The sequence below is a fragment of the Salmo salar genome, chromosome ssa24 (assembly GCF_905237065.1).
Source record: "Salmo salar chromosome ssa24, Ssal_v3.1, whole genome shotgun sequence".
NCBI lineage: Eukaryota > Metazoa > Chordata > Actinopteri > Salmoniformes > Salmonidae > Salmo > Salmo salar.
In genome coordinates this window covers 4,996,358-5,018,350 of record NC_059465.1, presented here as the reverse complement: position 1 = coordinate 5,018,350, position 21,993 = coordinate 4,996,358, and the positions used below count along the sequence as shown (strand labels likewise).

Genomic DNA, 21,993 nt, shown 5'->3' with positions numbered 1-21,993 from the left:
CTAAATTCTGGTTTTTCAGAAATCCTGTTTGGAAGTGTCGGGATTTCCTGCTTCTTCCCTCCTGATTTCGGGCAACATCCAACAGGAATTTCAGAAAAACCTTGGGGAAAGTTATAGGAATTCTGTAATCTGTCAGTACACCAATACTGTCAGCAGAGTAAAACACACACCTTGTCATGCTCAAAGAGCTGCAGCAGGAAGGTGGCCACTGTGGCAGTGATGCCTATGAAAAGGTTGATGACGATGAGGAACACATAGGCTGTGCTGGGCACCTCGAAACAGAAGGAGGCCGGGTACATGATAGGAGTGATAGACCACCTGAAGGGAGAGAGAGAGAGAGAGAAAGAATGTATGATAATAGGCTATATTCATTAAACATTCATTACAGTTTCTTGATATCGTCAAAGGCAGTTACGAATAATGCATTACTGTTCTTAAATGATGTCATCAAAGGAACAATGTCTATGCTTTTGTTCCAGGTTACCTGAATCCAAAAGCAATTTTTCGGTGTATCCCTCATAATGTGTCTTAGATAAGTGAAGTGCTGATGTGTCTTCAGTGAAGCGCACTCACCCGTAGAGGAGGAAGAGAGACAGGACCGCAGGGAAGTTGGTTGGGGATGTGTACGCAGGAAGGTCAAAGACAAACAGGATAAGGACACAGCACGTGGCAGGCACCAGGTAGTTCAACTAAGAGGCAGAGCGAGACAGGAGACTTTCAGTTAGATAGGCTGGCAGAAATAGACAATTTCGCTCAAATATTCATAGTACCCTCTGTGAATGAACAGTACAAACAGACAGAAGACAGACTGCCCTGGTAGGACTTGTTTCAGAGAGTACGGCTATAGGGAGCACTTCCATGCACAACGCACACAATAACAAACTTCACCCCCCCCCCCTCACCATGTCCCATATATAGTTAGCCAGCCAGTAGATGACAGGATCACATCCAGACACAAACTGCAGGTGCTTGGCCTTGGTCGACTTCTCTGCCACCAGAAAGACCACAAAGCTGGCTGGTACGAAGGACATGGCCACGATGATGAAGATAGCTATCACCACATCAGTGCCCTGGAGCCTGGAGGGACCAAAAGAAACTTACTAAGACAGTGTCTGCATCCCAAATGGCACCCTATCCCCTATATAGGGCCCAATAGGGAGTAGCGGGCCATTTGAGACACTGTCAGGTACTTTCAGAAATGTTGTACCATATATAGTATAATATACAGTAACTCAATGCATAAATTCTTACAAGTAGTCCAGAGAGAGGCTTGCACTGGTGCGGTTCATGGGGTGGTTGGTCAGTGTGATTCCTGCAGAACCAAGCACACATCAACAACATGGTTTAGATGGGAACAGATACTGATCCCCTGATACTATACAAGGAACTTTGAAAATACATTTTCACATGAACAACTACCCAATTCAAATAATCCCAGACAGAGTGCCAGCCTGTTTGTGCTATAATGCTAACTCCTTGTCGCCTGAGAAGAAAAGGGAGAAATAAGAGTCTTGACTCCGCCCTAAATCTGTCCGTGTGAAAATACAGCGTGAAGCAGACTAAGTGGGAATTTGGTCAACATAAAATATAATTGCTAATTTGCTTCGTGAGGCTTATTTGATCTAATAGAAGTTGGAAATGTTTAGGTTTTCACGAATGTATTGATATAAAGTGTACGCCAGTGGCATTCCGCCAACTTTGAGAAAAACAATTTTATATCGGATCTGTGCCTGTTGTTCACACACGTATCGGCCCTTTCATTGGCTCGAATTTTCTCGCCTCCTCTCGTCTGCCTTATTTATTTCCATTGTTAGAGTGGTCAGTCCAGTATCTTGTCAGTACATAGATAATCTTTGTTGTCACTCATCGTCATTGCCTTGACAGCAATGGAGTTGGCAAGATAAAAAGCTGATCTGGAACCAGGCTTCTGAGTAGGTACAGGTAACACTGATATAAAGTGTCTTAATAGGTCGTTGGGCCACAACTAGCCAGAACAGATTCTACAAGTGTCTGGAACTCTATTGGCGGGATGCAACACCATTCTTCCATGAGACATTCTATACTTTGGTGTTTTGTTGATGGTGGTGGAAAATGCTCCAGAAGCTTCCATAAGTGTTCAACTAGGTTGAGATCAGGTGACACACCGACCCTTTAAAAACCTCTATGCTCCTTTGAGAGCCCTCTTTAACAGTCAGTGAGGTCTCTTCTAGCCATCGTAGCCAAAATAATGGGCAACTGGGCATTTTCATACATTATCCTAAGCATGATGAGATATTAATTGCTTAATTACCTCAGGAACCACACCTGTGTGGAAGCACCTGCTTTCAATATACTTCGTATCCCTCAATTACTCAAGTGTCTCCTTTATTTTGGCAGAATCTCTTACCATATGCAGCAGGGTTGCCCTTGCCTGGAGGCAGGTTGGCACGCAGGATGGCATTGTTGAGGACGTTGAGATAGGTTGGCATGCTGTGGTACCCTTTATTATTGAACAGCACCTATTGGGAGGGGACAATTATGTCACTGGCAATGACACAGCAGCGCAAATAGCTAAGTGTAATAATAAACCTGTCCATCAAACTGACACTAGAGTTGCATCTCAATTGGCACCCTTTTCCCTATATAGTGCACTACACCCTCCCCCTTTCAAGAAAATGCCCTTCTGCTGACCTGAGCTGATCTGCGGACTGCTATTTTGCGAACCATGGGCGGAGTCTTTTTCCCAAAGGATGCTGGGACTGATTTCTGTATGTTGCCTACTGTGAGTCCTCCATATCTAGGAGAGAGGGAGGGAGAGAGAAAAGACATTTAAAGTGTGTGTGTATGCGTCTGTGCCCGAGCCCGGTGAGTTTGTTACCTGTGCCCGACCCCAGTGAGTCTGTTACCTGTGCAGGCGCAGTCTGTCAGAGGTATAGAGGAGATACTCTGACACGTTGCGCCCGGTGATGTCTACCAGAATGTCCCCGGTGACCACCTTCATAATGGGCGGCCGCCCCCCCACCCCGCTGGGGCAGGAGAAGCCCGTCCCCTGCATGGAGCAGATACAACGAACTGGCTCCCGGATGAACAGGGGCAGGGTGGGAGGAGACGTCACCGTTTCTGAAGACAGACACATAGACAGGCAGGAGTTTTTGGGAGGCTACTGTAGAGGACTCTAGTAAGTAAGTAGAGTAAGTAAGCCTTGTCTGAGCCAGAATGGCCGACACAGGACTCCACTGTAGCTATCAAATACAATTATATAATGTTGATATAATGCAATTATATGACACAGGGTACAGGTACTATAATACAGTATGATATGATAAAACATTAGCCTACATACGAAGTATAGCATGTCCTTTTAGACAGTTTTTACCACCTGAGCATTGAGCACGGTGGTGGGAGGGGCGCAAAGACATACCCCTGGCAGTGGTAGGAGTGGTGGCAGTGAAGTTCCACAGCCCATCCTCAAAGCGAGTGTCGGGGTCATCGGAGGGGGCTGGCGAGGGGGGAGGGGGTACAAAGTTGGACAGCGGCACTCCCTGGGTGAAGGAGTCCAGACACATGGAGTCAAAGTAGCGGGCGGCCAGGGTCTTGCTGTTGTTGGCGCTGGGGTTGAGCGTCTGCGCCAGCTGGTCCAGGGTGCTGTTGAAGGGCGTTTTGAGGACGCAGGTGGCGCCCACGCCCGATGGCAGACGCAGCGTGTTGGCGATCTTCTGAGGGCTGGCGTCTGGGGACAGCTTACTCCTGAGGAGAGGAAGAACTGCTGTTATAAAGCTACAGACGGAAGCTTTACAACATCCATGGCCTGTAGATTAGACTAATGATGTCGTGTATGATGGGTGATAACTGAGACTCAGATGCACAAATGAACGAATAATGTTACCTGCCAGATAGGATTATGGATGTGTAAAACAACGCATTTACACTGTGTATATAATAGCATGAGTGACCTACAGTCCCCTACTCCCAATGTCTTTCTGACCTGTACTGTGGGCGGTCTTCGTTGGCGTAGGGGATGAAGTTGCCACGGGGCTGGGTGTAGTTGTGGTACTGGGATGGGGACAGGATCAGTGGTGGCAGATCTCCTGAAGAACAGAAGACAGACGTCACACCACGATGACCTAAAAACACTGACAAACATCCAAGTCAGGTTCAAGATCATCTGTAGTTGAACTTGAGGGGAAACAAACGGTACTTGTCTGTCGTGCACTCACACCTGCACTTTTCTTCTTCTTCCGGCCACTGATTCTGCTCACAGCGGGTATTTCGAAGAAGAGTCCACATGCAATAACTGTGATATGTGGTTGTTTTCTCCTACTAAACTTAGTTGACTACACTCCGGGATAAGAGTGCCTGCTGAATGACTAAAATGCTCAAATGTAATGTCACTTGTAGTTGTCCTCACCGATGGAAGGCACAGACAGAGCGACAGTCATGGCCACGCAGACGAAGAATGCGGGCAGCAGGATCTGTGAGAAGAGGCCCTTGGTGTTCCTCTTGGCGCAGTGGAACCTCTTGACGATGAGGCCATGGAACTGGCGTAGCTTCAGCCACCAGCCCTCCAGCTTGAAGCTGCCCTGCCCATCCAGGACCACAGGCTCAGGGGAGGCCTCCTCCACATCCGCTGGAGGTAGAGAGAGATGGAGCGAGACAAAGAGAGACATGAGCAAAGCCTAAAAACACCTCACATAGAGCAAAATAACTCTCATAAGCTCATCCAACCATACTATATATCTTATTGCCTCCAGTTGGCCAGGTACGTGTTGTAAAAGAGAATGTGTTCTTAATAACATACCTGGTTAAATATAATGAAGATAAAAAAGGTATTCACTAAGTAACACCCTCTCGATGTCCTTCAGTCTCCTCATCCAACAGTGAGACTCTTACCCCTCAGGCTGGTAGAGTGAAGGTCCCGTCCACTGTCGAAGAGGCGGCAGTAGTCTCCGTAGAAGTCTACGTAGAGCCCTTCCTCATCCCCCAGTACGGAACCCAGGGAGGAGGAGGAGCGCAGGGAGGATTGGCTCTGGCTGAGCCTGGAGCACATCACCAGGTTAGACAGCTCTACCTCTGGCCTCTCCACACTGCTGCTGCTCCCCGCCGGAGCCCCCGGCTCCTGTGGATAGGCAGAAAGCAAGTAAAATAAGTAAGCCTTGTCTGAGCCAGAATCGCCTAGCAGTAGCCCATCTCATGTTAGCGTGAGGCAGCTCGATGTCTAAGTACACCCCCTGGACAGGACGCAAGTCTATCGCAGGGATGAGAGATGGGTAAGTTAGATTCATCGATTCATTAATTAGTCAACCAAGGGTGTCTTTATCGATTAGAAAATAAGGGAAGCTAAAATAAAATAAACACCTTTGTGAAATTACTAGAATGTTTCATTTGTTTAAATAAATGAACATTACTCTGTTTTGCAATCAACTAATAATCAATTCGGAAAAGCATGTATTGAACTAATCCCTACCTGTGGCTTTACAGAGCCCCCCAGACCCACTGCAGCAGCAGGTTTCCCCACTGAGATACCGCCTAGGGAATCCTTCATGTCTGGGAGGAGAGAGAATTTAATAGATCATGATTAACATTTAAAGAGATTTGCAACACCACCACTAAATAGATAACTTGTGAAAAGTCTATATCAGCATTTAGCTTTTTGGCAACGCAAACACTGTTTGCAAACTCAGCAGAAATGAAATTCATGATGTGTATCATAAATTATGAATGCAATGGAGCCCTCCCAAAATAACTTTATTGATCCGTGTAGCCGCAGACAGACACACAAAGCTTTGGTCCCACACACAGAAATAGAATCACTAGAATGGACATCCGTATTCAGGTCAATGACGCCATAATTGGTGGACTGGCAGCCATTTTGAGTGTACCCATAGAAATAAAGGCATATTTCTTTGGTCTCACCGGCATCACTGTTCTCCAGGGACTGGTCCTCCTCGGACACCTTGAGGAAGACCTCCTCCAGAGTGGTGTCCATCACTCCGAAGCTGGTCAGTGCCAAGATGGACAGATTCTGCTCCAATGCCTGGGAATAGGAAATACGGGCTCTGGTCAAAAGTAGTGCACTATAAAGGGAATAGGGTACCATTTGAGACACAGTCTGAGTCTGTCTGTCTAAGTGAGTACCTGAAAGAGTCTCTAGGTCTTTGTCTGTCTGTCTGAGTGTGTGGGTCAAGTCCCTCTAGGTCATGTGTCTCTCTGAGTGTGTGGGTCTTTGTCTGTATGTCTGTCTGAGTGGGTGTGTACCTTTATCTCTAGGTCTGTGTCTGTGTCTGAGTGGGTGTACATTCATGTCTAGGTCTGTGTCTGAGTGGGTGTACCTTCATGTCTAGGTCTGTGTCTGTGTCTGTGTGGGTGTACATTCATGTCTAGGTCTGTGTCTGAGTGGGTGTACCTTCATGTCTAGGTCTGTATCTGTGTCTGAGTGAGTGTAACTTCATCTCTAGGTCTGTGTCTGAGTGGGTGTACCTTCATGTCTAGGTCTGTGTCTGTGTCTGAGTGGGTGTACCTTCATGTCTAGGTCTGTGTCTATGTCTGTGTGGGTGTACCTTCATGTCTAGGTCTGTGTCTATGTCTGTGTGGGTGTACCTTCATGTCTAGGTCTGTGTCTGTGTCTGAGTGGGTGTACCTTCATGTCTAGGTCTGTGTCTATGTCTGTGTGGGTGTACCTTCATGTCTAGGTCTGTGTCTATGTCTGAGTGGGTGTAACTTCATATCTAGGTCTGTGTCTATGTCTGTGTGGGTGTACCTTCATGTCTAGGTCTGTGTCTATGTCTGAGTGGGTGTACCTTCATGTCTAGGTCTGTGTCTATGTCTGTGTGGGTGTAACTTCATGTCTAGGTCTGTGTCTGAGTGGGTGTACCTTCATGTCTAGGTCTGTGTCTATGTCTGTGTGGGTGTACCTTCATATCTAGGTCTGTGTCTATGTCTGTGTGGGTGTACCTTCATATCTAGGTCTGTGTCTATGTCTGAGTGGGTGTAACTTCATCTCTAGGTTTGTGTCTGTCTGAGTATGTACCTGAAATAGCCTCTCGAAGCAGCCCTTCTTGACAGCCTCAGATGGCAACACATAGGATAGCTCAGTGTTGGAGTCAGACAGCAGCAGACAGGACCCCACAAACTGACGAATGAACTGGGTGACCCGGGCCTCCGAGCAGGGAGACAGGGAGGAGGAGGAGGGGGACAGGGAGGAGGAGGGGGACAGGGAGGAGGAGGAAGGGGACAGGGTTGAGGGAGGCTGGGGCTGGGTGACCTGGTCTGGAGGCACAAACACACAGCATGATGGATGGAGGGAGGGAAAGGAGGATAAGGTGTAAGCAGAGAGTGGGGCAGCGGGAAAAGTAGAGGACAAAGAGACTTTTCAGAGGCAAAATACAAGCTGTACATGTTCAAAGACTTTTAAAAGAGAAAGTGAAGGATATTATAGAGAACACAGGAGGTTGGTGGCACCTTAATTGGGGAGGACGGGCTCGTGGTAATGGCTGGAGTGGAATAAGTTGAATGGTATCAAACACATCAAACACATGCTTTCCATGTGTTGATGCCGTTCGCTCCATTCCGGCCATTATTATGAGCCGTCCTCCCCTAAACAACCTCCACTGAAAGAGAACAAATTCATCATATTCTAAAAGTGAGGGACAGAGGAAGGCTGTCATTGATAATAGAATGAGACAGCTTGTGACAAAATGAAAAAGAGAAACACACATATTCACATATAAAAGACTCACCTCCCCTCTCACTCTGTTTCTTGACCAGGGTGAGTTTGTAGCCGTCTCCGTAGGTGCTCTTGAGAAAGAGTGGGGAGCCGCAGCACTTGAGTTTCCCATGGGAGATGATGGCTATGCGGTCTCCTAACAGGTCAGCCTCATCCATGTGGTGGGTGGACAGCAGGATGGTGCGACCTAGAAACACAGTGGAAATGTTTCTCTTTCAATATACACTGAGTGCGCAAAACATTAGCAACACCTTCCTAATATTGAAGGTGTTGCCCTCAGAACAGCCTCATTTCGTCGGGGCATGTACTGTACCTACTCTACAAGTTGTCGAAAGCGTTCCACAGAGATGCTGGCCCATGTTGACTCCAATGGTTCCAAAGTTGTATCAAGTTGCCTGGATGTCCTTTGGGTGGTGGACAATTCTTGATACACACGGGAAACTGTTGAGCGTGAAAAACCCAGCAACTTTGCAGTTCTTGACACACTCAAACCGGTGCGCCTGGCACCTACTAACATACCCAGTTCAAAAACACTTCAATCTTTTGTCTCGCCCATTCACCCTCTGAATGGCACACATACACAATCTACAGTATGCCACAATTGTCTCAAGGCTTAAAAATCCTTCTTTAAGCGGTCCTCTCCCCTTCATCTACACTGATTGAAGTGTATTTAACAAGTGACATCAATAAGGGATTATAGCTTTCACCTGGTAAGTCTATGTCATGGAAAGAGCTGGTGTTCCTAATGTTTTGTACACTCAGTGTACATCAAAGGGAACAGGGTGACAAACCAGTGCACTCTATAGGGAACAGGGTGACAAACCAGTGCACTCTATAGGGAACAGGGTGACAAACCAGTGTACTCTATGGTGAACAGGGTGCCATTTGAGACACAATCTTAGTGTGGTTGACCCATGTCTCACCTGTTGTGAGTTTTAGTGTGCAAGGGTTAGTGTGTGAGTTTGACACATCCTGTCTCACCCTGTTTATACTTGAGGATGAGGTCCCAGATGGCTCTGCGTGCGTAGGGGTCCACCCCCGCCGTAGGCTCATCCAGGATGACGGCCCGGGAGCCGCCCACAAACGCTATGGCCACGGACAGCTTCCTCTTCATTCCCCCAGACAGAGTCTGCACCAGGCTGTGACGCTTATTATTCAACTCTAGATCGTCTATCATCCTGACAACATACACACAACTCATGGTCATTTATGTTATTTTGGGCTGTGGATGGGTATAATTTGTTTCCAAACTGTACATATCCTTCAATGGCAGTCACCTGTACTTATATACTATCTACACCCTTCGATTCGAAGAGGTGAGATCCTAATCTAATGCCATGTTGATAGTTTAATTTCCACCTTAGGGCCTTTGACTTGGTTAAACCATCCAAATGGGATGTGACGTACTTGTCCATCTCCTTGCGGATGTCTTCCTCGGCCATGCCTTTGAGTTTGGAGTAGAACCACAGGTGCTCCTCCACGCTGAGCTTATCAAAGAGCACATTGTGCTGGGGACACATGCCCAGGTTCTGCCTGATACGCTCCATGTCAGTACGGATGTCATGGCCGTAGATGGTGGCTGAGCCAGAGGTGGGCGGGAACAGACCTGTAAGAATAGACCTGGGGGATGGTAGTAGAGAACCAATGGTAGTTAGTGACAGGGTTAGTTAGAGAGGGAAGAAATGGACACGTAAAACATAGGTTATACTGTATTTCAAGGCCATTTTGTGGACATTATGGTGATGTTATGGGAATGTTATGGGAATAATATGGGAAAAGTCAAGGAAAGATTACGGGAACGTTATGGTGATGTTATAGACAACATTATGTATGGCCTGTTTATAATTTATCATTATATGAACTATAGTTTACAAATAGTTCATCTACAATATGGTTTATAAGCAAATGATGAATAACCCTTCAAACAAATTCTTACCAAAACATACAACACGCATCTCCCTGTGTCTCTCTGTAAAACCACACGTCAACACAACACAAACGACTGGGGACCCTCTGACACACACACGTGGGCACACACACATTTTTCTCTCTCACATGGTGGTGGTCTTGCCGGCTCCGTTGTGTCCCAGGAAGGACACCACCTGGTTCTCGTGGAGGTTGAGGCTCAGCTTGTTGAGGGCCAGCTTATTGCCCATCTTGTAGACCTTGGTCAGCTTGTCTATACAAACCACCAGAGGCAGGTGGCTGGGCTCCTCTTCAATACCACGCATCTCCTCTGGAGGGAGAGAGAGCCGGCGAGCGAGAGAAAGAGAGAGAGAGGGAGAGAGAGGATAAAGCTGCTGTCTATTACAGAACCAGGGAAGAACCTTATTTTGAGATTCGATTTTTATTGGTAACACCTTATTTGGATAGTCCCAAATCAATGCTTTATAGATGTTGAGTAGATGTTCAACTACCTATCAACAATATTTCTACTAACTATCCACTAACCAAGTCTAAGGTCAGGCTTGGCCCTACCAGATCGCCGGTGTTCCATGGCACACGCCTGGTCCTCCTCCATGACACTCAGCCTGGCCCCTCCCCCCCAGGGACACTCCCATGTCTCCACACGCCCACTGCCCAGCCAATAGGACTTCTGCAGGGGGAAGTACCACGGCCGAGGCAGCCCATACATCCCTGGAGGACAGGAGAGAATGGGTGAAAAAAAATCAAGCCCAATTGCTTCCATAAACATATTGCTTCCATAAACACAGTCAGTGACAAAACAGGGACACAAAAAGGAGGGATTTAAGTTAGCAGCCAAAGACTTGAAAAATGGAAATCCATATTGGATGTTGACTGTTTACCTGGATGCACAGCCTCTATGTACCAGGTGAGTACTCCATACACACTAGCATCGATGATGAGCATCATCATGGACAGGCCAAGGTTGAAGTCATCGCCCTCTACAGGTGACTGGTTGATGGTGCGCCACTGGATACCAACCCCAGCCACCTCGTACAGGGCAAAGTACTTAGACCCCAGGCCAAACGCTGTGGTCGACATAAGAGACTGGAGAGAATGGGAATAAGGACAATGGACGTGTTAAAAGCTATTGACATGTATGAAGATCAATGTCTTTCAAGGGCTGACTGATTCAGACGGGTAGTGTCAGAGAATAGAATAGAATTTTGCAAGTCTGGTTTGTTCCTGACTTTCAACTACTTTGCTTGACATTTTGATACACCTTTGACACAGAAATAGGCCATTTGACTCAGTGAAAGAGACAAATAACTAAATCTAGCCATGAGCCTGGGGTGATGTTTCTCTCATTAAATATATCCAGACAGTGTAGACATGGGCACAGTATATGACTAACAAAAAATTCCCTGACATGAATAAAGCATAGGGAGAGAGTCAGACAGGGATGAGAACAAAGGCCCGATCTTACAGCGATGCACTTCTCGAAGGCCGTGATCTTGTCATGGGCCACCTCCTCCCTGATGGCCACGTACATGTATGGGACATAGCTGAGGAAGTAGATTATCCCACCACACGCTGACGCCAGCTTGGCCTTGGAGTAGATCACTGACACCAGGAAACTGATGTACACAGACAGGACACAGACAGACAGAAAGGAGAGAAATACTGTTAGCATTTACTAATCTTGTTTCTAAACACTTTCGCCCAATGGACAATAGCCTGGAGATGTATTTTCATTTATTTATTTTATTTAACAAGGCAAGTCAGTTAAGAACAAATTCTTATTTACAATGACGGCCTAGAAAAAGGCAAAAGGCCTCCGGCAGGTATGGGGGCTGGGATTTAAAAATATATATATATAGGACAAAACACACATCACGACAAGAGAGACACAACAACACTACATAAAGAGAGACCTAAGACAACAACATAGCAAGGCAGCAACAGAGGTTAAGATGAGGTTAAATTTCCTCTTCACTTCAGTTTGCTCCTCAATCCATGCACCTTGGTTGAAGAGTGAGGTAGCGAGTGTTTCTATTTGTTAGCATTTACCAACCAGACACGTTTCCTTCGGACGTCTTGCAAAGGAGCGGAGTCACTGTCGGTCTGATACATTAAGGAGATAGCATTTTTAAATAACATGTTTCTTTCTCAATGAACGTTGGCATGAAGTGAAACAACTTTTATCAAATCAGCCGTTAAATATCATAGTGACTCATAGTGAGGGATTCGTTAGATTCATCTCTAACACCCTGAATGTGGGTAACGTCACTGCTGCTTTGATATCACGGCTTTCAGTGAGGATTGTAATAACGGAGAGAAACATGAGAGAGAGAGAGATTGTAAATATCCAAAGTAAGCTTTGGCAATATGTACATTGTTACGTCATGCCAATAAAGCAAATTGAATTGAAATTGAGAGAGAGAGAGAGAGAGAGAGAGAGAGAGAGAGAGAGAGAGAGAGAGAGAGAAACCAGTCAAAGCAGAAGTTGCAGTTGCCCCTAGACACTGGTTCACAATGAGTTTCACATTGTCACCCAATAACGGTGAAGATTTCAGGAAGGTAAAATGATCCTATATCTGTGCCTAAGGCCATGGCAACTTCTATCTGGGACAAAGAAAAAGTTGAAAGGTGCACATATGCTCCCAATGATTCAATGGTCAAAAGAGCAGTGTGCAACTTCCTTTATAGTATAATATTATGTTCGTCTGCACTTCTCCTACTATTTTGGCTGTGTGTCAACTCATGCTTTTTACTAGACTAACGTCAGAGCAGTAGTGGTGTCATTACCAGAACATAATGGTGGCGATGGCGTAGATGGAGAGGAACAGCCAGATGATGAAGATGTCGCTGTGGAGGAGCACCCGACCGTACTTCAGGATGGCCGTCAGGGCCGTCACTGAGATGGACAACTGGACAAACCCAGTGATGAACCAGGCCACCCAGTGGACCGCGTTGTTCAGACCCATCATCTTCATCACCTACAGACCAGGCAGGGAAATACAGGTTACTTTCCGTAAGAGTTTATTCCTCTTATTTACACTCTTACAGTCACTCATATGGATGTGAATGTAACCTCAACAACCCCCCCCCCCCAGATATGAAACAAAATATTCTGAATATGAAGGGAAAAAAACACAATATTATCATAGGAATTCAACTTGGAAAAACATGTATATGAAATCCATATTTCTCCAGCAGGGGGCAGAAGAGAGGCAATCAATACAAGTGACATCATCTTGCTATAGGATGCCAAACGAAGGCAGAGAGTAGATGGCTTTAGTGTTGCTGCCCCAATAAAACAGACAGACATTGGATAGGAGACGCATTCTAAATAGCACCCTTTTCCCAATTTTGACTAGAAGTCTGGTCAAAAGTGTTGTACTATAAAGGGGTTGCCATTTGGAAAACACACGGAGACCCTAGTGTAGACAGCTGAGCATGCAGCTGCAGGCAGTCTCACCTCTTTGAGCCGGTGCTCCTTCTCCGCCACAATGTGTTGGATCATCATGGCTACAGAGTAGACCCAGGAGATCACCATGCACAGAGGCATCATGTGCTCGATCACAAACAGGAAGCTATGGACCAACAACAGACAGGAGAAATCACTCGCTCAATGCTAAACCTCATTTAGATCTATTATTGAATAATTTGGCAATCGAGCAAGTTGAGGGGACTAAACTGCTGGGTGTAGCCCTGGGTAGCAAGCGTTCACGGTCAAAACTCAATGGTTGCTAAATTGAGAAGAGGTCCTTCCATGATAGGGCGTTGCTCTGCCTTCTTGACATCTCAGTCGACCAGATAGGTCCTACAGGCCCTAGTTTTGTCGCACCTGGACTACTGCCCAGCTATGTGGTCATGTGCGGCAAAGAAGGACATAGGTAAATTGCATTTGGTCCAGAACAAAGCAGCAAGTATCGCATTTAGATGTACACGGAGGGTAAGTGTCAGTAACATGTATGTCAATCTCTCCTGGCTCAAGGTTGATGAGAGATTGACTGCATCACTAATGGTCTTTGTGCGAGGTATTGATGTGTTGAAGGTACAGAACTGTCTGTTCAAGCAGTTGGCAGACATTTTGGACACTCATTGGTACAACACAAGACATGCAACCAGAGGTCTCTACACAGTCCCCAGGTCCAGAACCGAGGCTGGGAAACTCACAGTATTAAACAGAGCCATGACTACATGGAACTCTCTGCCACCCCAGGTAACTCAAGCTAGCATTAAAACCAGTTTTAAAAAACTGATAAAGGGGACTGTGAAGAGACACACGCATTTTTATATATCTTGTATTGTAATTTGCATTGTACTACATATTAGACCTAGATATTGTGTGTACTGTATGTACTAATATGTAGGCTATGTGTGACATTTTAAATGTACTTCAGTCTTTGACTAATAATGTTCTGTACTATCTATCTATCTATCTATCTATCTATCTATCTATCTATCTATCTATCTAAATGCGCAGGGCCAATATAATTTGATTACCTCAGATAGAAATAGTGCCAGAATGAATGGTTATTTTGGCCACAGTCCCAGGGCAGAGCAACTATAAGAAAAACCCAATGAGAGTAGAGGAGAGGTATACTGAGAGAGTTCCAAGTCTTACTCGTCTCTTGTGTAGCAGGGGTAAGGGAACATCTGGACATAGTTGCCAGGCTCCACCACGTCATGGCCCACAAACGTGTTAATGATGGCTCTCTCCATCATATCTGAGGACACACACACACACACACACACACACACACACACACACACACACACACACACACACACACACACACACACACACACACACACACACACACACACACACACACACACACACACACACACACACACACACACACACAGCAGAGATGACAGGGCCAGTCTACACCTTAGTGAGTAAGCCTTCCCATCAAGTTTTCCCCAAAACATACGGAGAATGTGCTGGATCTGCAGCTTGGCGTTGGTACCCACACAGGTGTGCCCACCTCAAGATCACTAGGGTAAGCAGTTTACCCCAATTAACCCTTATCTTAATAAAACACCAGCAAAAATGTGTTTGACATAACAATTGTGTCCTCCGCGAACCTGATTTTGTCAGTTGATTTATAGTCTATGTACAGTATAGCCTATTTATAGTTTTGCCTTCGGCAGATAACGTTGAGACAACAAGTACAGCTTTGAGTTTTGAGACGTCTTCTTTACTACTAAGCAAGGGGAATGAGAAACATACCAACGACACAACAACATTTGGAAATGCCATACCAGCATTCCAATTCTGTATAAAACACTAATTAGAGCCAACAGTTTTCTTCATATTAATTAATTTGAAATAGCCCAGGTGCCAATCTATTCTGCTTTGGTTAAAGGGAGTCATTGTGCTAACACTAGTTAGCATTGGCTTGTGAAACTCCCTTTAACTTCCTTCATACTGGACGCAGACGTAAAAAAGTTATCCACGAGTTCATCTGACTCTGGGGAAATAGATAAAGTGCCTCATTGCCAAAATCCCGAAGAATCTGTTTAATGCCTTTGTGGCTGTGATGCTGATGATAATGGCTAGAGTTGTCTAGAGTTGTCTAAAGTTGTCAAGAGTTGGATAGAATTGTCTACAGTTGGCTAAAGTTGGCTAGAGTTGTCTAAACTTGGCTAAACTTGGCTAGAGTTGGCTAAACTTGGCTAAACTTGGCTAAACTTGGCTAGAGTTGGCTAGAATTGACAACATTTCAGTCTACATTTACAACACTTCAGTAGACAACATGGAGGATTCTGGTCACGTACCCTGGATCCAGACAAAGCCGTAGAGGAAGTAGAACTTTCCCCCCGTGTTGGGCCCTGGGCGCCAGTAGGCCCGGCGGATCTCGTTGGTTTTCTCTGTGAAGCTGGAGTTCTGTCTGATCTTATAGAGGACATGAGGAGGCAGGGAGCCATCTAGGTTGGTCTGGAATATCACACCTGGATGAGAGGGAGGGGGACATTATGTACAATATGTCTTTGACATTATTTCCTCACAATATGAAACCTATTTCCGATCGGAGGCTAGCTGCATGCCATAGCCACTGCCCTTTCCGTAAAATCCATCTGGCCACCTGGGCCTGGCCATTAGCCACGATCTGTTTTTACTGTAAAGCCTAATCGAGTGCCAAAGACATATTTCTATTTTGTGATAATGTAATGGACAGTAAAGTTGTCATATCCGTTCTTGTGATTAACTTCATCGGGGTAGGGGGCAGTATTTTGACGTCCGGATGAAAAGCGTGCCCGTAGTAAACTGCCTGCTCCTCAGGCCCAGAAGGTAGGATATGCATATTAGTAGTAGATTTGGATAGCAAACACTCTGAAGTTTCTAAAACTGTTTGAATGATGTCTGTGAGTATAACAGAACTCATATGGCAGGCAAGAACCTGAGAATAAATCCAACCAGGAAGTGTGGAAATCTAAGGTTTGTAGTTTTTCAAGTGATTCCCTATCCAGTATACAGTGTCAATGGGGTAATTTTGCACTTCCTAAGGCTTCCACTAGATGTCAACAGTCTTTAGAACGTTGTTTCAAGCTTCTACTGTGATTGGGGAAAGAATAAGAGCCATTGGAATCAGATGACTGAGAAAATGACATGAGCTCAATCGCGCACACTCACGTGCGAGTTAGCTGTGTTCCTTTTCTTTTTTGAAGACAAAGGAATCGTCCGGTTGGAATATTATGGAAGATTTATGATAAAAACATCCTAAAGATTGATTCTATACATCATTTGACATGTTTCTACAAACTGTAGTATAACTTTTTGGACTTTTCATCTGGACTTAGTAAGCGCGTACCTTGCATTTGGAATAGTGAACAAAACAAACATTTATTCTGGAACTGGGATTCCTGGGAGTGCATTCCGATGAAGATCATCAAAGGTAAGTGAATATTTCTAATGTAATTTTTGTCATTTCTGTTGAATCCAAATTGGCGGGTATATGTATGGCTTGTTTTGATATCTGAGCGCTGTTCTCAGATTATTGCAAAATGTGCTTTCGCCGTAAAGCTTTTTTGAAATCTGACACAGCGGTTGCATTAAGGAGAAGTGTATCTATAATTCTTTCAATAACAGTTGAATATTTTATCAACGCTTATGATGAGTATTTCTGTAAATTGATGTGCTCATTCACCGGAAGTTTTGGAAGGCAAAACATTTCTGAACATTACACGCCAATGTAAAATGGGGTTTTTGGATATAAATATGAACTTTATCGAGCAAAACATATATGTATTGTGTAACATGAAGTCCTATGAGTGCCATCTGATGAAGATCATCAAAGGTTAGTGATTAATTGTAGCTGTATTTCTGGTTTTTGTGACGCCTCTCCTTGGTTGGAAAATGGCTGTGTGGTTTTTCTTGTCTCGGCGCTGTCCTAACATAATCTAATGTTATGCTTTCGCCGTAAAGCCTTTTTGAAATCGGACAATGTGGTTGGATTAACGAGAAGTGTATCTTTAAAATGGGATATAACAGTTGTATGTTTGAGAAATTTGAATTATGAGATTTTTGTTGTTTTGAATTTGCCGCCCTGCTATTTCACTGGCTGCTATTTCACTGGGGTATGTGGGACTACCCCAGAGAGGTTAAATCAAGTAGTCTGTCCACCGCAGTGGTTAGTTTACTCACTGGCAAACACTGAGATGTTATCATGGTAAGCTTGGTTCAGTGTGTAGTTGACGATGCTGTCCTCATCCGGAAAACCCTTGAAGATATCCACACTGACCTGGAACAAGAAGAAGAAGAAGAATACTTTATAGATCCATATTCCTTGCAGTCAATGGAAAATTGTCTTCTGCCTTGATCCCAGCCAGATGGCAGCCAGAGTGCAGCGCCAACCCCCAAGAGCACAGGAAACGTCTATATCGGCAACATCGGTAATAATAGTCCCTGCCCTGGGCTCTGGTCAAAAGTAGTGCACCATATAAGGAATAGGGTGCCATTTGGGATGAATCCTGGGACTATTGAATGGAGCTTTGCTTCCTTGTCCAGAACTGATTATCAGTGCTCATATTACTGCACGCCTGCTGTCCGTGTTCGGATCAATATACAGTACTCAGGTTCCACTGCTCTTCCTGTGTCAGTCTGAATCAGAACACCCATGTCTACAGTTCTTCCTGCCCGTACACCAGAATCTTATAAAGCTCTCATGTAATGGATAGTGACCTTGGGCGTTCCAACCAGGACTACTTCTACTAGATTTACTATTCATCTGTGTTTTTTGTGTGTGTTTGTGTGTTTCTTTCTTTCTTTTTCATTCAAGTTTCATACTGACCTTGGACATGAAGTGTGTCCAGCCACAGGCGGCGTTGTCAATGGTGTCTAGCTGCTCCAGCAGGGTGGAGGTGTTGGGCAGGGTGTAGTTGCCCTCCAGCAACCCACGCAGCAGATCACTGTCTGTTCCATTCAGCAGTTCCGGGTGACCACGTAGGTCAGAGGTCAACTAGGAAAAGGAATACATAAGGAGTTAATGTACAGGTAGGCATATCCATGGGCTTATTGTCCAGTAGTGTGTATGTGTTTATGTTACAGTGTACATATGGGCTTATCAGGCAAGATATGGACTGTATTAATATACTGTGTGGGGGACAATGCATTTTTTCAAGATTGCCAGTTAAATCTTATGCCATTTATCAGACAATATTACCTTATGAGGTGAGGTGAATAGTGCCTCTTACTGTATATGAAGAGAGGTAAAAGCTGTGTGTTACCTGCTGCATCCAGGCCAGGTGGTGGTGCAGCTTGCCCTCCTCCAGATAAGTCCTGAGCTGGGCAGAGATGTTGAGCCACACCCGGGCGTAGTGAGTCACGTTCCCCACAAACGCAAATGTCTCATTGGCCTTCACACAGAAGCAGAGTCACGGGTCACCGACACAGAAGTAGCTATCCCAGGCCTAGCTCTGGTCCAGGGTGTTACGTGCAGCTTGCAGGTGCTGAGGCTTCTCAGTGTCCGCAAGCCACATCCTGAAGCAGAGCTATCCCAGTCCCGTCAACGTCTCGTTACTCTATCCACATCCTTTCAACTGACCTTTTCTGTTGAGTCCTTTCTGTGGCCCTTCCCTCTACTTTCTGCCTCTCTCCTTCCCTCTCTAGTTTTGTTCATTTCTTAAAATCCCTCCCTCCTCCAGTCCTCTTGCTAAGATAACAAATCTAGCTATAGACCATCTGCCAATAACAAGCCGGGGGTAACTTGTGGGATGTACAGAGAAACAGAGAATCAATGGCCAGTTCTGCATATATTGTGGTATAGCGAGACCTCCGGAGACTGAGGATAGCATGATTCATCTAGCAACGCATTGACTTCCTACACATCTTGCCCTTAACCGATGAACAGAACATGTAGCTACATGATTAATGTGTAAGGCCGGGATACAAATGACCATGGGGCTCCTAGTGACTTCCCAACATTTTCTCAATACACTGTGAGTCTCAAAGTGTCTGACAACAGCTAGACCGTATAAATGAAAGAAAAATTGGAGCACCGGCTATCCTAAGTCTTGGCATTTGGAATTGGATCACATCTTGTGTGCGTAAGCATTTCCAAGTTGTTTTCCTCGTACTTTATCAAATGGCTATAGACAATGCCTGGGCAGCAGTGTGCATAGCTCTATAGCCTAATGACATCTGAATAACTCTATTACAGTACACTGTCTAGGTACAAGTCACTGTGTACATGCTACAGTACATCCACGATAACGATACAGATGACAGAGCTTGAAAGAACATGGTCATGTACTTGCCTTCTGAATGACTTTGTCCACCTGTGAGCCGATGGGAGAGTAGAGGATCTTGGGATTTGTAGTCATCAGATGCACTAGTAAGCCCAGATTGCGCTGCTCTTTACTGGTAAAGCCCAGAGAGCTCATATTCCCTTGCTTTAAAGCCTCTGGCTCAATGATTCTGGAGACAGTAGACAGGGGTCAACAACTTCAGCCTTTACGACATAGGTGTACAGCACTGTGTTTCTCTACTCTGGCACCAGCCCAGTTCTACACACCTGATGCATTTTAACAATTTAAAGCATCAAGCCCTTGATTAGTTGAATCAGGTGTGTTATTATATGGCTGGGACATAAGCCTGCACACCCTGTAGCTCTCTAGCCTGGTCCCAGATCTGTTCGTGCCCAAGCAACTCCATGGGTGACAGGGAATTGGCATGATAGCATAAACAGACTAGCATTCAGGCAATTGGATCTGCAGTTAAAGAACAATGGCATAGGAATGATCCTATTACATAGACACAAACCTGTTGTTCCCACACAGAATAGGCTGCAGCCCTGCCCACAGCTGCACAAAGGTAGAAAACGAGTGAGGGTTCTCTTCTTTCACATTCTCTTTCTCTCGTCCTCTCCCCTCCTCTCCGCCCTCCTCCCAGGGGTTCTCGGTGGTGTTGGGCCCCCAGGTGGTGGCGTTGAGGGACCAGGAAGTGGTGGTGTTGGCTGGAGCCCCAGGGGGGGCGTGGCCGACACAGGCGCCCTTGGGGAGCAGGCGAGCCAGGCCTGACAGCAGGTCTACATCCCTGAGGAGCCTCTCCACGTCAGCCAAGTCCTTCAGCAGAGCACCCAGGTGGGACTGGGACAGAGGGGCCGAGGAGTTGGCTTGCTCCAGACGCAGCTGGAGAGAGAAGGCCGAAAGGTGTGGAGAGACAGAAGAAAGGGGGAGAGTATGAGAGAAGAGAAAGAAAGAGAGAGACAGATGTGGAGAAGAATCAAAGGGAGAGAGAATAATGAGAGTATTAGCGATAGATACTGAGATACAGTAGTATATACTGAGATAGATAGGGAACTGAGATAGTTACTGAGATAGATACTGAGGAGCCATAGAATGTCAGCCATTCCAAATACAAAATCCACAGTATTTATTTATGTGTGTTTGATGAGGGAAAAGCACCTCACCACAGGGATTCTCAGTTCAAAGCAGCCATTGAGTGTGTCCCAAATGGCACCCTGTTTCCTATATAGTGCACTACTTTTTTTATGGGCCCTGGTCAAAATTACAGCACTGAATAGGGAATAGGGTGCCATTTTGGATGAAGCGATTGTCTCTAATGTACCTTGTCAATGAGGCTCTGTGTGTCTATCTGCTCTCGGAGCTCCTGGCTCATCTCTCCAAACCGCTCAGTCCTTTGTCCCGCCCCACCACCACATGCTGCGCTGTGATAGGCCTGGAGCAGGGACTGCTGCTTCTCAGGAACCAATAGAATCTTGCTCAGCTCACTAGGCCCATCCTCCCCACAGGTAAGCATTTCCAACATGGCACCAGTCAGGAGAACACCCTTTGAAAAAACAATCAACAGCACATTCAGTAGAATTCACCATCATCATCATCATCATGTATGGTATCAATTATTTCAATGGTAGTCTTGTAAAGGCTATTGATAAAGGTAATTGATTCAGGCTATACGATAAAGGCTATTGATTCAATAGAAAAAAGACAGGAGGAGGAGGAAAGAAAAGGAGGATGATTCAGATAGAGGAGGATAGATAAGATAGGCAGTGCACCTCCACCTCCTTCAGTCCCTGGGGGTCGTATCTCTGGCCTGCCCCTCCTCCTGCTAGGCCTAAAGCCTGGGACATGAGTTTGAGTAGGGCCTGACGATGGGCTGCTTTGGTTGGGTCTCGTAAAGCTTTGTGGATCAGTCCACCATCCAGACTTTGCATGACTCCCAGCAGCTTCTCCTGAGGGGACGATAGGAGGGGATTACTGCTGAGCTAATACACAGACTCAGATCAATTAAATTCAATATTTCCCATTAGTAGCCTACCTCCAGTTGAAGGATCTTCTCTGCAGGGGTGTGTGTGGTCTCTTTTTCCCCTCCAGAACTGTGACTACTGCCCCCTCCAGTTCTGGGGTACAGGCCAAAGATCAGGTTGAATACCTGCAGTTCAGCAAGTGAAAGAGAGGACCCACACACTCAGAGAACAGGAAGATAAACACACACACGCACGTGCACACACACACACAAACACACACACAAACACACACGCAAACACACACACACACACACATAGGTGGCAGACAGGACTTCAGTGTTTGTTTGCATAGGGAAAGCTGTCAGAAAGACAGGATAATGAAGAGAAACAAGGAGGGACAGACAGAAAGTGACTGACTGGAGAAGATAAAGATGAGGACCTGAAGCCAGGCCTAGACAATTAAATGAGACAGAGATGGAGGGAAACAGAAAGTTGGGAGGCACCAAGCCATATATTGATACAGTATGATTCAATGTCACTCCTCAATGACAATACGTCTTTGCCAAATCTGTAATCTTGGCAAACGGGTGTATATTCAAATTTAGATGTCAAAATGGTGTTATCTAAATGTAAATATACCCAACAGCCAAGATTTTAGATTTG

At 45.6% G+C, this 21,993-nt stretch overlaps 1 protein-coding gene across 7 annotated transcripts in view; it reads right to left on the bottom strand.

Moving 5' to 3' along the window:
• The window catches only part of abca2 (ATP-binding cassette, sub-family A (ABC1), member 2), a 79,989-nt gene that overhangs the window by 12,019 nt on the left and 45,977 nt on the right, over positions 1 to 21,993 (bottom strand). For 4 of the 7 annotated variants that reach the window (XM_045707051.1, XM_045707053.1, XM_014171163.2 and 1 more), the window contains 33 exons: positions 21,402 to 21,515; positions 21,139 to 21,315; positions 20,691 to 20,912; positions 19,884 to 20,251; positions 19,379 to 19,538; positions 18,350 to 18,478; positions 17,914 to 18,081; positions 17,268 to 17,364; positions 15,401 to 15,574; positions 14,241 to 14,343; positions 13,089 to 13,203; positions 12,416 to 12,606; positions 11,094 to 11,244; positions 10,510 to 10,714; positions 10,154 to 10,339; positions 9,758 to 9,938; positions 9,110 to 9,322; positions 8,684 to 8,880; positions 7,716 to 7,889; positions 7,007 to 7,245; positions 5,893 to 6,013; positions 5,444 to 5,523; positions 4,870 to 5,095; positions 4,388 to 4,606; positions 3,965 to 4,067; positions 3,401 to 3,726; positions 2,886 to 3,099; positions 2,671 to 2,776; positions 2,387 to 2,498; positions 1,252 to 1,312; positions 903 to 1,077; positions 574 to 689; positions 171 to 318 (listed from right to left, as the gene is read on the bottom strand). In XM_045707051.1, coding sequence (XP_045563007.1) covers positions 171 to 318; positions 574 to 689; positions 903 to 1,077; positions 1,252 to 1,312; positions 2,387 to 2,498; positions 2,671 to 2,776; positions 2,886 to 3,099; positions 3,401 to 3,726; positions 3,965 to 4,067; positions 4,388 to 4,606; positions 4,870 to 5,095; positions 5,444 to 5,523; positions 5,893 to 6,013; positions 7,007 to 7,245; positions 7,716 to 7,889; positions 8,684 to 8,880; positions 9,110 to 9,322; positions 9,758 to 9,938; positions 10,154 to 10,339; positions 10,510 to 10,714; positions 11,094 to 11,244; positions 12,416 to 12,606; positions 13,089 to 13,203; positions 14,241 to 14,343; positions 15,401 to 15,574; positions 17,268 to 17,364; positions 17,914 to 18,081; positions 18,350 to 18,478; positions 19,379 to 19,538; positions 19,884 to 20,251; positions 20,691 to 20,912; positions 21,139 to 21,315; positions 21,402 to 21,515 — 5,571 coding nt within the window. The remainder of the gene's footprint in view (positions 1 to 170; positions 319 to 573; positions 690 to 902; positions 1,078 to 1,251; positions 1,313 to 2,386; positions 2,499 to 2,670; positions 2,777 to 2,885; positions 3,100 to 3,400; positions 3,727 to 3,964; positions 4,068 to 4,387; positions 4,607 to 4,869; positions 5,096 to 5,443; positions 5,524 to 5,892; positions 6,014 to 7,006; positions 7,246 to 7,715; positions 7,890 to 8,683; positions 8,881 to 9,109; positions 9,323 to 9,757; positions 9,939 to 10,153; positions 10,340 to 10,509; positions 10,715 to 11,093; positions 11,245 to 12,415; positions 12,607 to 13,088; positions 13,204 to 14,240; positions 14,344 to 15,400; positions 15,575 to 17,267; positions 17,365 to 17,913; positions 18,082 to 18,349; positions 18,479 to 19,378; positions 19,539 to 19,883; positions 20,252 to 20,690; positions 20,913 to 21,138; positions 21,316 to 21,401; positions 21,516 to 21,993) is intronic. The other 3 variants (XM_014171167.2, XM_014171165.2, XM_045707050.1) reach the window with 2 other exon arrangements.